The 14,383-nt window shown below is 41.1% G+C and overlaps 1 protein-coding gene across 1 annotated transcript; it reads right to left on the reverse strand.

Annotated features, from left to right (window-relative positions):
- Positions 1–2,408: 2,408 nt before the first annotated feature.
- Positions 2,409–12,952, reverse strand: zgc:92429 (uncharacterized protein LOC445063 homolog). The gene is made up of 11 exons (XM_063468724.1): positions 12,889–12,952; positions 12,287–12,336; positions 12,152–12,208; positions 10,449–10,603; positions 10,062–10,165; positions 8,238–8,290; positions 5,639–5,709; positions 5,052–5,154; positions 4,465–4,584; positions 3,290–3,352; positions 2,409–2,843 (listed from the first exon to the last, which is right to left on the reverse strand). Exons 1-11 carry the CDS (start codon positions 12,950–12,952, stop codon positions 2,409–2,411), a joined length of 1,275 nt encoding a protein of 424 aa, XP_063324794.1.
- Positions 12,953–14,383: the final 1,431 nt, after the last annotated feature.

Genomic DNA, 14,383 nt, shown 5'->3' on the forward strand with positions numbered 1-14,383 from the left:
CCAATCACAAAAAATTTATGAATATATGGAGATGTATACACAAATGTTTATTACATTCGTGGCTGTACAATTACTCCAACAGCAGTTCGACACCATTTGACACCAATGTTATTCGTGATTGTGTCATTTTACCATCACAGCGATGTCATTTAAACATCCTTACCCCAATTGGTACGCTATCCCAAAGAAGAAGAAAAGAAAAGAAAAAAGTAATACTAAATTTATTCTAATTTCAAACCAAAGTTATTTAAAATGTAATCCAGTGTTATTTACAGACTACTAACACAAAGAAGTTGTTCAGCTTGTGTTGAGCCTTTTTTTTTTTTGGTGAAATTTTTGTGTATAATTTTTGATTTGGTTTGTGTTGTGCTGAAAATTACTGCAAAGATGTTGGGGAACATAATATATGGAAGCCATTTTGGGACAAGTAATTGCTTATTTATTGCTCTTTTAATTAAATATCTCCTAGTTTTGTTTTTTCTTTTATAGGGTTTGTTTTTTAAAAAAAATTTCTGATGTCGCAAACTGAAACTCTTCCCAAGGAGTTACGTGAAGCTGAAAAGAAAAATGCTAGCAAAGGAACTGAAATGAATCCACAGATTACAAACACTCTGCCATGTTTGTGCAACAGTATTCCATAGATGACATTTGTGAACGCACCCCTGATTCTGAGCAGCCTATATATTGAGACAGTGCTGGAAGCCAGACTAGATGTTGCACGACCTTGTACGTTGCGAGGTGTTTTATTGTGTTATCATGTGCAGTTTGTAACAAAGACAAAGTCAGTGCAACCCTCTGGAGATTAAATGAATTATTGAAGTGTGAATCTTGTGTGTTGCTTTATTTAGTGACTGTGTGATTTGTGGTGCTCTTGCGCCTTCGAGTGTTTATATTCCAGGTTGAGAAAAGAGTCAAGGCCTTGGTGTGCTTTAATCAAAGTAGGTCACAACTAAAGGTAAAGACTTAAATAGTATTTTCACTATTGTCTACCCACTTAACTTTCAGGCACTGTGTCATTGCTTGATTTTTCTCTCTGTATGTATATTTTCACACTTGATAAATCACTTTGATGTCTGTGCATAGTTAAAATTACCTTTTAGTTTTTGGAGCAGTTTCTTAATTTCTGTATTATAGCATTTTTCTTACAATAACATGCTTCTGCGGCACAAAGGATGGAGCTAATTGTAGCTTCTGCAGATTTATCCACTGCACATCTGGGACGTGAATCTCTTGTTTCACCACATCCCCAAGTGGCTCCATTTTATTAAGATCTGGATCTATGGAGGCCATATCTCAATCCAAGTGAACAGTGAACTTAGCTTTGTAACATGATGTGTTACCCTGCTGGAACAAGTTCCAGAAGTTTGGTCATAAAGGAATCGGCATGGCCAACAACAAGACACAGGTGTGTGGTGTGTGTGGTGTTTAGATAATATCCTCTAATAGTACACCAACACCACAGCTGCCTGATAGAAGCCAGGATGGAATGATGCTTTCTTCTTGTAGTAAAACTGGGGACTCATCAGACGAGGCAACATTTTTCTTATACTGTCCAATTTTAGCAAGCCGGCGTGAAATGTAGTTTCAGTTTCCTGCTCTTAGGTGACATAAGTAACTCCGACTTCTGGGAAGTCTTCTGCTTCAAGACATGGGTGTTCAGAAATGCTCCTCTGCATACCTCGGTTTTGACCAGTGGTTATTCGAGCAGTCTGGCTGTTCTCCAACAAACTCTCGCATCAAGGAGGCATTTTCACTCAGAAAACTACCCCTGATATTTTCTCGCCTTGTTTACTAGCCACGCTTGCTCTAAACAATTAGCCCACATGCTGTATGTTCTTTGTTTGGCTGTAGTAAAGCCAGTCAGTGAGTAATACTGTGTAGGCTGCTCTCACAGATGTACAATAGGCTTATAATAATGAAAACAAAGTGTGGAAATACAATTTAAGTATGACTCATAAACTAAAGGCTAGTCTGACCTAAACTGTTTTATTTACAGCACCAGTGGATAAGCTAATGATTCATTACAGGCTTTTGAAAAAATCATTAATCTTTCTGCTTAAAGCCCAGGGGACTTGTGATGGATATCAAGTCTTTATAACATTGATCCAGCTATTTATCTGTAATGAATGTAGCCAACAGTGGTGAAATGCTACCAGTCGGTACACATACAAAATGAAACAACACCCCCCCAATATAAATCTAGAAGTAGAAACTTACATAGAAAACTTTATTTCTTCTGTTGAAGGTACAGTTTTGTCTTTACATCACATTCTCCATATCGTGGTCATTTAAACACGTCTCATTGGGGTTTGTAGTTAATAATTATTATTTCAGAAATAAATATGTCCTATCTTATAAAAATCTCTTTTGATTTTCTATTTCTAAACCACAAAGAAATCTGAAGTTTCTCACTCTAGCTCTGGCATGTCTTCATATCCTTCCTCTTCCTCCTGCCTCCTCTGCTCTTCTAGCTTCTTCCTCTCCTCCTCTGCCTTCATCCGCTCCTCCAATGCCCTCTTCATCTCCTCCTCCACCTCCTTCCTCTTTAACTTCTGCCTCTCCTCCTCCTCGTTCTTCTTCTGATTTTCGTCCTTCTCGGCCTTTTTATTCTTGGGCGTGTCATATCCCCACTCCTCGTCCGAGTCGCTGATGTCGTCATCATCGATGTCACAGTCTGGCTGGTACGACTCGTTGGATTCGATGAACGGGTCATCTGCGGGCTCTGGTTCAGGTTTGTAGTTCGGGTCCTCCAGTTTGCCCCAAGCCACTTGGTCGGCCTTGCGGAGGTTTATCTCCAGTTTAGATGGGACCATATTGACCGAGCTGTGCTTCACGTTGATCACCTGCAGGTAAGAGAAATTCAAACTTTGGATGGACAACATTCAAGCGCAATCTAGTTTAAATGTGTTCATCAGAAACGTGTGAACTGATAACTAACTAACCACGGGATATGCTAATGATTATGATCACGATAATATTTTTAAGAAAATCTAGTTGCAACTGAATTACTTATTTCTAAACTTCAGATTATGTTTAGGTGCTCACAGCACTCCATTGCTGAGGAAAGGTCCATCTAGCGTAGTTAGTCGGACACAAAGTCTTTATCTACCTCTTTCTCTCCTAAATACTTTTTTCCAACCACAGCCAGCAAAACCTGCCAAACAAGAGTCGGGCGCTTTGTGTGCCCACCATCCTCAAACCTCAGTTCATTCACTGATCTTTGAACATGAGCTCAAATGTACCAAGTGTAAGTGGGAAAGGCGATTCCCAGCAGACAGCAGATACTTACCCCCCAGAGGTGGAACTCTTTCTTGAAAATCTTACTGTTCTCAAACTGGATTTGACACGAGAGCTAAAGAGAGGACAGAAGACAGAGAAACGGTGTAGGTCTTATTGCATAAATGGGTAAATATATAAATCTGTTAATGAAAAAAAATCTTGAGTTAGACCGTGATTATTAGTACTATAGAGTACAACCCTGTTGTACTCTATAGTACAACAGGGTTGTTGTACTATAGTACAACTCTATAATGCACATTTACACTACTCTCCCGAGAACCCCTTCGTGGTCACTTTGGTCGCCTGTTTATCAGTAATGGTTATTTCACCCTATGTCGCCACATGTCGCTGAGTTTCATTGACTTTCGATGCTCTCTGGTTGCTAATCTTTTTGTTTTTTTATTTATTATTAACAAAGTTAACTTCATGTATGCTCAGTATGACCTGAAACTGGCGATTGAGCTCATACAGTCACCAGAAACGTGTTTATGGAGGTCACACAGTCGAGGGCCGCTATCCTGCAGGCTTCTCTATAATGTCAAGTCTATTTCAGTCAGCAGAGTTCACTTCACTCTAAAGAATTAGCACCAATGAACAGCCACTGTGCAGGATACAAGGACCAATCAAATTTCTTTTGCTTAACAATGAAGGACTTCAAGAAGTTGCAGCAACCAAGTTGTCATGCTGATGCTGAGGGTGGCTGCGTTCACTCGCAGACAGATTGGTGACAGTTTGCAGTGAATGTGAGTCAGTCTGTGTTAATGAGTGCAACTTTTCTATGAGGCATCTCTTTGACCTACGGACGTTAAAGCACTGATGAGCTTGTACAAAAGTAATTTAGTAAAACCTGTTACATAAATGCAGTCACTCTCTAATACACAACATACACATTGCCATCTTATTGTGGTTGATAAATTAGCTACATGTGCATCATAGACCCTCTTAAAAATCATTACAATCTCAGAAAGGGTTACAGGATTGTAATAAATGACTCATTTTTGGACCTCAACAGGAAGTTGAGCTAAATCTCATTAACACCTGTTACTGTGCTGAATCCTGATTTGTTAACAGTTAATTAAACCACAAATTATTAGAATAAGCTGCTTATTAATGAGGTTGTCTCATTGCAAAGTCATACTAGATCCAACCACATACGCTGTATGTTGTCTGTTGCATTAAACTCACCACCGTCCGGTTGGCCTCTATGCTGGAAAACTCTGGGTTTGCGTTCTTGGCGTAAATGGTCACGACGACGCTGTTGCCAGTCTGATGCCAGTCATAGCGACACGCCACCTTCTTCTTGTCCTGCAAACACACACGTGAACCCACACACACTGGTGAGCTGCACAGCCAGACTGCTGCGAGACCGAGGAGCGACTCGAAGGCTGATAATCGTAGTTATCAAATCTAAATCAAAATATCCCAATGAAAGAGAGAAACCTTTTTATTCCTGTCCTGGTTTGAGTGTTTGGATTGCTTTAGCTCTCTTCAAGGCCATTTGAATTTGTGGTAAACATGATTTGTTCGACTTGAAGTTTGACTTGTTTTTTGTCTGCTCTCATAGATAAATCTTCCCACTCAAGTGTTTGTTTTATAGTGATCAAAAAGACGAACAAGTGAACCGTGCACGCAAAAATAGGTCACTTTAAAGCTTTTTTTGATGTTGTTGTCAGCCCTTGAGATCTGTTGTACTTTTTCTCTGCAAACTTTGATCCGATCCCCGGTGTCCCACCAGCAGTTTCTCTAGTACATTCTCCAGGTGGTGCATGTACCTGCTTTGGGACCCAGCGGTGTTTCCCCATGGTGCAGCCCTTCTGGTCCAGGAAGGCGTTGAAGTCTGTTGTCTTGATGCAGCAGCAACTCCAGTACTTGTACCTAAACAACAACAAAAAAAGAAAATACAAAGAAATGGTCACAGTTTGTAAGAAACAAGCCGTGTCATCCTGGAAACAACAACAACCCTACGTGATCCCCATGAAATGAGACTAATTCAGGTTTTGTTAGGAAGCTGCCCAGCAGTAGGAAGCCCAGCGTTACACTTAATGTGATTTAAAAGCAGCGCTTGCAGTTTATTTACTCTTAAAGTCTGTTTGTAATGTTGCAGATTTGCTTTAATTACCAATCTTTAATTAACTCTCTTATCTCGACGCTTTTATGTTTCTTGCTTTGCGTGCACGGCCTTCAGTTTTGTTTTGTTTACGTCCCTCCTTTGTAGAAGTCAGCTAATTGTTGTTTTTGATACGAGCTATGCAAATAAAGAATGTAATTACGGTTTTGTTGCAGCGGATTAGACTTGTTTTTGTTAAAAAAAATTTTTATCTCCGGTAAACAAGTGGCAGGGTAGAGTTTTTGTTCTTACCCCTCGTGGAAGACGGGAGCTCCAGGATGGTGGGTGCAGACCTCCATGTCAGTCTGTGGTCCTTGGTAGACCTAAACACAGAAACATAGCACACAATGTAAAGACCATCGGGTCAGTTGTGGGGGCGTTTGATAATATTAAAGATTTAGGCGTAAAAGATTAAGTTTTTCTTCCATTTTTAACAGGGCGATGTCATATTTTCTGACCAATAAGCGGTGTTCAGCCATATTTAATTGTAAAGGCAAAGAACTTGAAGGGTGAAGTGAAAGGATAGCTCCCTTTTATGTCAGCACTGTTTGTTAAATCACACTCAGGGTCCTTATAAAGCAATTAAAGTTAAGGTCATCTGTTCGTTCTTGAATTATAGTAACTTCATAAATAACTCAGTCCTTTGTTCCTGAAGTTCTTCCCATCAGAGTTCATTTCATTAACAACCTTTTTTGGTTTTTGGACGAAAACCGTATAGTGATACAAACAACAAAACGATGACTAAATAAAAATGAGTACACAAGGAAATCTTTATCTGCCTTTGAACAATCAAAGTAGGCGAGTAGTAGCTTCGATTTCTGTCCTTTCAGTGACGTTGTTGGCTCGATTTCATTCAAGACTGGTCTGTTGGTCCTCCGTGGTATTTATAGAATCCATCTTCTCACCACATCTCAAAAATACTGATGATTTAGTGACTGTGCTGTTTTCTTATAGTACAACTATAGGTGACCATGAAGGAAATCAAACTGTATGTAAGCCTTCTTTTCATGTCCTTAGATTTCTAAGATATTATCCGATGAATTCATCGTTGTCTTGATGTGGCTCATACTTTTTATTGATCCTAGCAGGTTAAAGTTCATGATCATTTCTATATCATTGCCTTCTATGTCAAAAGTGGCACCAGTGTAGTTTTCAGTTCAGGACTTATTTATTTAAATTAACACTTATTAAATATTAATTAAGGATTTTTCTTTTTCCTTGGGCTTGCCTTGTCACCTGTTTGGCTTTGTATGCGTTACTTGCTAGTTTCAGTATTTATACTTGTGTGCTTTTATATAAGGTGTTTCCTATTCAGTTGCTTTCTTTCCAAGGTCCTTAGACTACCTTGACCTGGATGACTGAGAACCTACATAGAGATAGTGTGCACAGTTTGATCATGCGATCAAACTGAATGGGTTTAAAATCCAAAGATAATTTGAAAGTAAAATTAAAGACTAAAAAAAAAAAATCACATTTTTTAAGGTAAACTAAAAATGTGAACGTGAAAGCTTGGTGTGCTTTGTGAACTGTGATGTTTTACTGTATTTAAAAGGGTTAAAGGTCAAAATGATGTGAAAACACAGAAGCGATGTGTGTGTCACCGCTCAATTCTCAGTTTCTCCACTCACTGTCTCCATCTTTGGTGAGCAATGGTGATGTTGCACTCTCAACCCCTGGGTAAACACTTTTGATCACAAGTCAAGTGGTGGAAGGTAACCAGTCTCCAAACACTTGCAATCACGCTCAGAGAGACTGGTTAAGGTTTACGAATAACTACCATCCAATTTATAAATGCAGACAGATCACCAGCATGTTGCCATCAGTCTGAGTGGTCTTTCTGCAGTAGGTGACTGGATTCAGCTGGCTGCCAACTGGTTATATTCCAGTTTACAGTCAAGACTGCCAAGCACCGATGTCATCTGGCAGTTAAATCTCCATCCTGCAGCAGCTATTTACGAATTTGTGTTTCAGATCTGTGAGGTTCTGTCCACACTCTGGATTCAAGTATGAATTTCTGTGTATGCAGATGGCAACAAATTAGCCATTTTCACTCATTTATCACAGTTAATTGCCTGATTATCACAAACAGGTTGCATGTAATTGCCTACTTGATAACCGATAACTCATTACAGACCGACTCAGTCTTATTGCACTTTTATCATCGTCTTGGCGCACAATTTATTTTCAAGCAGAGTATTTATAGTTTTGTGCTCAGGAGTACAGTAGTAATCCCATATATCCTTATATTTTTATGCTGCAAAAAGAACCCTCCCATAAAAGTAGGTAGAAGCCTTGCATTCACTAGTACATTAAAAAACCAAAAAGCAATCATTGAGCAAACAGCGCCTCCTATACCTGTAGCATACTGTAGCCATAAGGAAGCAGCATTTTTCATAGAGTTCTAGTAAATATGAAAAGTCAGTCAAGTGTTTGGAGGCTTTACTTTTGTGTATTTTCTCTACATTTGAGGAAACAAAGAGCTGCTACAGTTAGTACCAGCTGATATGTGTTGTTGCCTGCTTTGTGCACTAGATGGCGCCCTTAATAAACTTTACAGAGGCTGAAGCAGAGGATTGATGGACTGAACTCAAACTAAAGCACAGCAGTGAGGCTGCGTTACTGCCTGGGTGCATCTGAGGTGGCCGGGTCAAGTTTTAGGTTGTTTCAACCATCCTATATATTACAAAGCTCCAACCCCGCTCCACTATGTTGTGTAATAAATGGTTAAGAAAACTGCCACATGTGTGTATTACGATGACTACTTTAGTGTGAATCTTTTAAAAGTTGTTAAGTCTCAGCTTTAAGCTCAAATTCAGGCATGAAATCACACAAATGACAAAAAGACACTCACTGTTTTGCATCCTGCGTTTTTGCAGCGGGTCCCGCAAATAACAGCCTCACTCTCTGTTGGAAAAAACAAAAACAGAGATAAGACACTAACAAGACCAAGTTTTATTCCCGTGGAGTAATTCTAACAGAGCAGTGAGAGTGCATGCAGTTTTGACGTATTGATTTGTGCTGCACTGAGGTCAAATTATTCTCAGTGTGCAGACATTTTTTTTCCCTCTTTTTCAGGAATGTCTCGATAAAACTGGAAGTGTGCAGCACATACTTAGAAAAAACTACACTCGGTGCACGCTGCAGTCACATCCAATATGACGTGAAGCTTACACAGCTGCTGCTGAGGTGGTGGAGGGCAGTGAGAGACTGCATTCCTAATATTTTTTCATTGTATCACTCTGATCTGGAGTAAGAGTGAGACACGTGCACTCCTGAATCCACGATAAACCAGCCTTACCGGCTCATTCTGACTTTAATTGAATCTGAAAAGTTTACTTTTCCCTGAATGAGAAACACCTGCTAGTGTAGCATCAATATTTCAAACTGTTTCCAATACACGTTGACTCGTCTTTCACTGATATCGATTTGAGTGCGGCGCCTTGCTTACTTTGCCTCGTTTAAAGATTTACACACCCGATTTCAGAAAAGTCTCAATGCAGAGCTGATTGTTTTGAAGAAAGTTTATTTAAGTGACTTTGAGGTTTTTCCCACACTAACATCTCTAGAGTTTAGAGAAAATGATGTGAAAGAGAAAATCCAGGGAAAAACAATTCACAGGGAGAAAATGTCTTGTTGACACCTCAGCAGAAAGATCAGTCGACTCAAATAACCACTCGTCACAAGCAAACTATGCAGAAGAGCATCTCTGAACGCACAACACGCTGAACCTTGAAGCAGAAGACCACGCCAACTATGTGCTGCTGTCAAGTTAAAATGGACCAAAGTCTCTGAGAAAAGTTTCCAGCAGCTTGTCGAATCTGTTCCACGAAGAGTTAAAGAAGCTGTGAAGGCAACCCAGTGATAACGAGGTGTACCTAATAAAGTGACCAGTGAGTGTGTATGAAACATTTAAGTACTGAGCTCAGAAAAAAGGTCAGACTTCAAACTGCTTATGGGTCTGTATCACATCAGTCAGCACAGACATCCCTAACATGGCTTCAGAAGCCCCGCCCACCTCCCCGTTCAACCCTTCTGTTTGTGAAGGAGAGCCAACCAGAAGGAGGTTGGCTCAAAGCAGGAAGCACAGAGATTGTTTTGAACTGTGAATCATGCAAAGCTGCTCTATCAGAGTTCAAAAAGTTAAAGTTTCATTTCTCTTTACCACCCCTAAAGAAACAACACTGTAAACCAGGGGTGGGGAACTCCAGGCCTCAAGGGCCGGTGTGACTCGGACCCAGCCTTTTCGGTCTACGTGGGCTGGGTCCTTCGAAGACCGGCCCACGCAGCGCTAGCTCAGTAGGTAGAGTTGTTGCCCCATGATCAGAAGGTCGGGGGTTCAAATTGAACGGCTACCCTGAGGTACCCCTAAGCAAAGTACCGTCCCTACACACTGCTCCCTCTGCAGAGGAGTCATTTCCCTACGGGCACTAACACATACACATTACACATTAGAGGGCCGGAAGTTCGAGGCTGTGAAATGGGACAGTCTAGCCTTCAGATTCCAGGCCTCTGGAGAACTTCAAGACATGTTGAGGAGGTAATGTAGCCTAAATCAACTGTGTTGGATGAAGGACACATCTAAAACCTGCAGGACACCGGCCTTTGTGCCCTGGAGTTGCCCACCCCTGGAGTAAATGTTTGTTGTGATTCTTTTAAACGGTGAGCATTTGTGTACCTTTCTTCTCGTTCTCTCCTCTCTTGCTGATGTCCAGTTTCTCCAGCGCCTGAACCAGCGATGCCGACACCTTCTGGGGAAGTTTGGTCATGGGCTCGTCTGAACTGTGCACGCGCACACACACACACACACACGTTACAACAGAGAAATGAACACACACATACACAAGCATGAGCAGACTGACACACAAGAGTTACGCAGTGACTTATTTATTCCAGCCGTAACCTCACGGTGACCCCCGTGACCCCCCCCCCCCATGACTTCGCTGCACAGATAAAGCAAACAGGGACAAACACGCAACCTGACAAACTCCAGCAATCACACGCACATCAGAAAAAGAAGGATGCTGATATAAATGAGAGCTGACTGCAGATCTCAAACACACACCTGGGTCTCTCCTTCTGCAGCATCTCTGCAGATTTGGGGCCCTGATAGATTATCTCTCGGCCTTCGGCGTGTTTAATCTCGCCCTTATCCGACGACACCTCGGGCCTCAGAGGCTCCTGGGGTTTCACGTTGCTGTGGCGCCCGCGGGTACAGCCCTGCGTTCAAAACCACACAGGTCACTTCAGTCGTGCTCAGGTAACGAAGCTCTGGATGAGATTCCAGATCCCACATACCTGATAAAGTACTTTCTGCAAAAATCTCTCTAACACTTATTACAATGCTCAGTTTCAGCACGGAGTACATTCTGTATTTTACTCGAGTACTTTTTTTCATCGTATCCTACTTTACGCTTTCACGCTCCTACATTTATGTGACAGCTTCAGTTTTTCAGTTCTTATTAGTTTGTTGCTTTGTTAAATACAAGTCATTTAAGCTCATACCAGTGACTCCAACCTCGCTCATCTTGACAGAAAAACATCAAACATGCATTTTATGTGATAGGATAGACTGTATATTGAAGATGGACCTTTAAAGCTGTATTATCTCTATTGGCCACACTCTTTTATTTAATAGTTATTTTCCAGCTTTTTAGTTATGAAATCTCAAACCAACCCCTCACCATAATCTTGATTTCAGGTTAGTAAGTGGAAATTTCAGGATTCCCACTTCATAATTTAATGATAATAACCTGAAATTTTAACTTCTGCTAACGTCTTTTTCACTGGCAGAAACTCCCCAACTTAACTTAACACATTAATCGTCATTTTAGACTCATAATCTTGTTACCTTTTAAAATAATCCAGTAGATTTTCAAAAATGTACTTTTTTGCCCTTACAGGTCAGAACTGATGATACTGATACAGAGTGTGTAAGTATTTGGTATCAGCTGAAAGATGTACACAATATTTTTGTATCCATGTTTTTGTTTTTGAGACTTTTCATTGATCTTTTCATTGATTGTTTCTGTCACAAAAATGTAAAAAATTCAGGTAATTATCTCAAAATTTCAAGTTAGTTATTTCAAAGTTTTTGGTTAATTAGATATTTTGAGATGATAACCTGAAATTGTAACTTGCGGAGCGCAAAACTTTCAGGGGCAGACACGAGCTTCCATACGTTAAAGACCAAAGCACAATGAACACAATATATTTAATATTGTGTTCATGCAACTATTACCAGCAAATAAAAGTTCAGTCTTCGCTCTGTCTGGAAGAATTATTTGTGTATTTATTTTATGTATTTATCTTTTTCAGTGGCTAAATCAACCTCCCATATTGGTTTTTACATCTTTGTGTACGCGGTTCATCTTTAAATGCCACCTGCATGTCCTGGGCTGAAGATGAAACATGCTCATCCTGATAACTGGGCAGCAAATTTTCAAAATAAAACAAACATAGATTTCCTGCTAATTAAGCCCTCACTCATCATTCAGAGCTAACCTCTCTGTCCTGCATGATTAAGCGCGTTTTAATGGTTGAAAAAGTGTCATACTTCATTACAACACTGGGGTTTTAGTTGGTTTAAAATAAATGTTGGAAATGCCCGGCACTAACTCTCATTAGGTTTCACTCCACTGCTTTTGCTTCCACCTGATTAAACATTCATCAAAAGAGCTCCATGTTTTCTCCTAATTTATTCTCTCTGTTTTTGGTAATTTCACTATGACAAACACTTCTGGAGCGTGGACTCTGAGCTTGTGTTACCTTGATGGAGAGAAACTCAGAGAAGTCGGTTGTCCTTTTCCTACAGCAGGACCAGCCCTGGAGACACAAACAAACATGTGATTAGCGTTGAGTTTTATTCTCCCACTCGAGTCAGACTCTAAGAGGAGAGTTTACCTTCAGTGCATCGTGGAAGATAGGGACTCCCGGGTGGAAGAGGCAGGAATCTTTTAGAGTGGAGATAAAGACAACATGAGTCTGCATATAGACACTCACTGAGATCCCAGCTGCTCACAGGGTCACTGCAGTGTGGAGGTGCTGTGTGTCCCTTATAAGGAAGGAAGATGGCCGTCTCTCTCAGCCACGCTGTCTCAGACTAGACCGTCTCTCTCACACAGGCACAACTTCTATTTGATGTCACGCAAACCGGCGCGTGATCATTCAATCTGTCACGATCACAGGTTCACACACTGTTCATGTTTAGTGCACACAATATGAATTTGAATCGAGTCCCAAAACACTACATTAAAGTAAAACTATTCATGAGTGATCCCTTTCAAAATAAAAGTGCAGAGCTCCTTTTAAAGGTGGCTGAAAATTTAGACATCATCATCATCATCATCATCATGAAGGAAATTCTGTTTCTTCAGACAACCTACAAGTGTCATCTCACACCCAGTTTTCTTCCACTTCAGCTCCAGGTCTTTGATAACAGGATGACTCAGAGTCGCTGTAACAGGTTTAAAGTAAAGGAGCAGACACATGCAGGAGGATCTTACCATCCTTGTTCTTGTTGGGGTCAAACTTCTGCCCACAGCCTTTGTTGTAGCACAGCAGAGCCATGTTGGCCTCGTGGACTGTGATTTCTTCTTCTTCACTCTACAGTCTGCACTCGTTCGCTTGCGTTTAGATATGTTCCTTCACACCAGCCGTGTCTCCAGGTCTTAATGCCTCGGTTGGGTCTCCAGAAGTTTCTCCAGCCAGGCAGAAAGGAGAGATCCAGAAGGAGTCGTTGCCTTCTGGAGAAGTGAGAGAAATAGAGAGGGGGGTCTCCGTCTCTCTCTGGTTCAGGCCTGGCTGAATGAAAGATAAAAATAGCAGCTCACCTCCCTCCTACCCCCACGCCCCTCTCTCAATTTACAGCTGTCAAAACTTATCTGGAGGTGGGGGCTGACATTCCTCCCGGTGAGTGTCGGCTGTCACAAACAGGCCTGCCGCGGCCCGGCAGCAGCCACAATAGGACTGACAACTCCTGGATTTCCTGTCACTCTGTGCTGCTGGATCCACTGCAGAGATGGCAAACCAGTGCTCGAGACGCTGAGAGACATTTTAATTCCACCCTGTGCTGAAACTTCCTCAGCGCTTTTAAGGTGATTGTGTTCCACATGTGACACTCAGTGACCGTTAATAACTGGTCTTCAGGGAAGATTGTCCACAACACTTTGGAGCCCGCCTAGTTCAGGGACCCCTAAACTCACGTGACACAAAACCATAGGAAGGGAATACTTAATCCCAGTGTGTCCCAGCACCATGCCACTTCTTTTGTGTATATTTGTACCTCCACAAGACTACAAGACCACAAAGCACAGCAATTTAGGCGAACTTATAGTGGTCTTTCATTTGTACAACATTTTGAAACTGAGTTTTTGTGTTTTTTTAATATGCTAAAGCTATCAAGAGATGCCATCATGAATGGAAGTGCAGAGGATTTACAACAAAGTGCAAACCACTGGTTACACTCAGGAACAGGAAGTCCAGACAGATGAAACAAAGAAACTTGTTTCCAGTGCGCCACATCACCTGTCAAACATGGTGGAGGTGTTGTTATGGCATTGGCACATATGCGAGCCAGTAAAACCAGGTCTTGAGTACTTAGTGACGATGTGACTGCTGACAGAAGCAGCAGGGATGAAGTCTCTGCACACCTCACTCAAGCAACTCATGAGTTTCTCAAGATAAAGAAAGAAAACTACTCCAAATCAGTCACCTGCTCTCAAACCAACAAAGCAGCCTTTTAGTTACTAACCATAGGCAGAGAGACCCACAACCAACCAGCAGTTAAAGGTCTGTTAGATCATCTCAGTGGAGGAAATGCAGCATCTGTTGATGTTCCCGAGTTTTAGAGTTCGGGCTGTGATGGATGAAAATCTTTTGCAATCAAACTATTAAAAACAATCCTTGTGTTTAAAATGAGTTTGTTTGTACAATGACTTGAATTAAAGTCTGCACTTCAATCACATCCCGACTACAACAAACTGTCCTGATACTTATGGA

Source organism: Pelmatolapia mariae, unplaced genomic scaffold (genome assembly GCF_036321145.2).
Source record: "Pelmatolapia mariae isolate MD_Pm_ZW unplaced genomic scaffold, Pm_UMD_F_2 NODE_ptg000841l+_length_24048_cov_1, whole genome shotgun sequence".
In the NCBI taxonomy this organism is placed as follows: domain Eukaryota; kingdom Metazoa; phylum Chordata; class Actinopteri; order Cichliformes; family Cichlidae; genus Pelmatolapia; species Pelmatolapia mariae.

What these genes read in the sequence shown, in the direction of transcription:
- zgc:92429 (XM_063468724.1), bottom strand. Translation starts at nt 12,952, where the DNA reads ATGGCTCTGCTGTGCTACAACAAAGGCTGTGGGCAGAAGTTTGACCCC. An exon ending in CTGAGTTTCTCTCCATCAAG is followed by an intron (nt 10,604 to 12,151) that starts GTAACACAAGCT and finishes TTTTGAACGCAG; the next exon opens with GGCTGTACCCGCGGGCGCCA. An exon ending in CTGCAGAAGGAGAGACCCAG is followed by an intron (nt 10,166 to 10,448) that starts GTGTGTGTTTGA and finishes GCGCGTGCACAG; the next exon opens with TTCAGACGAGCCCATGACCA.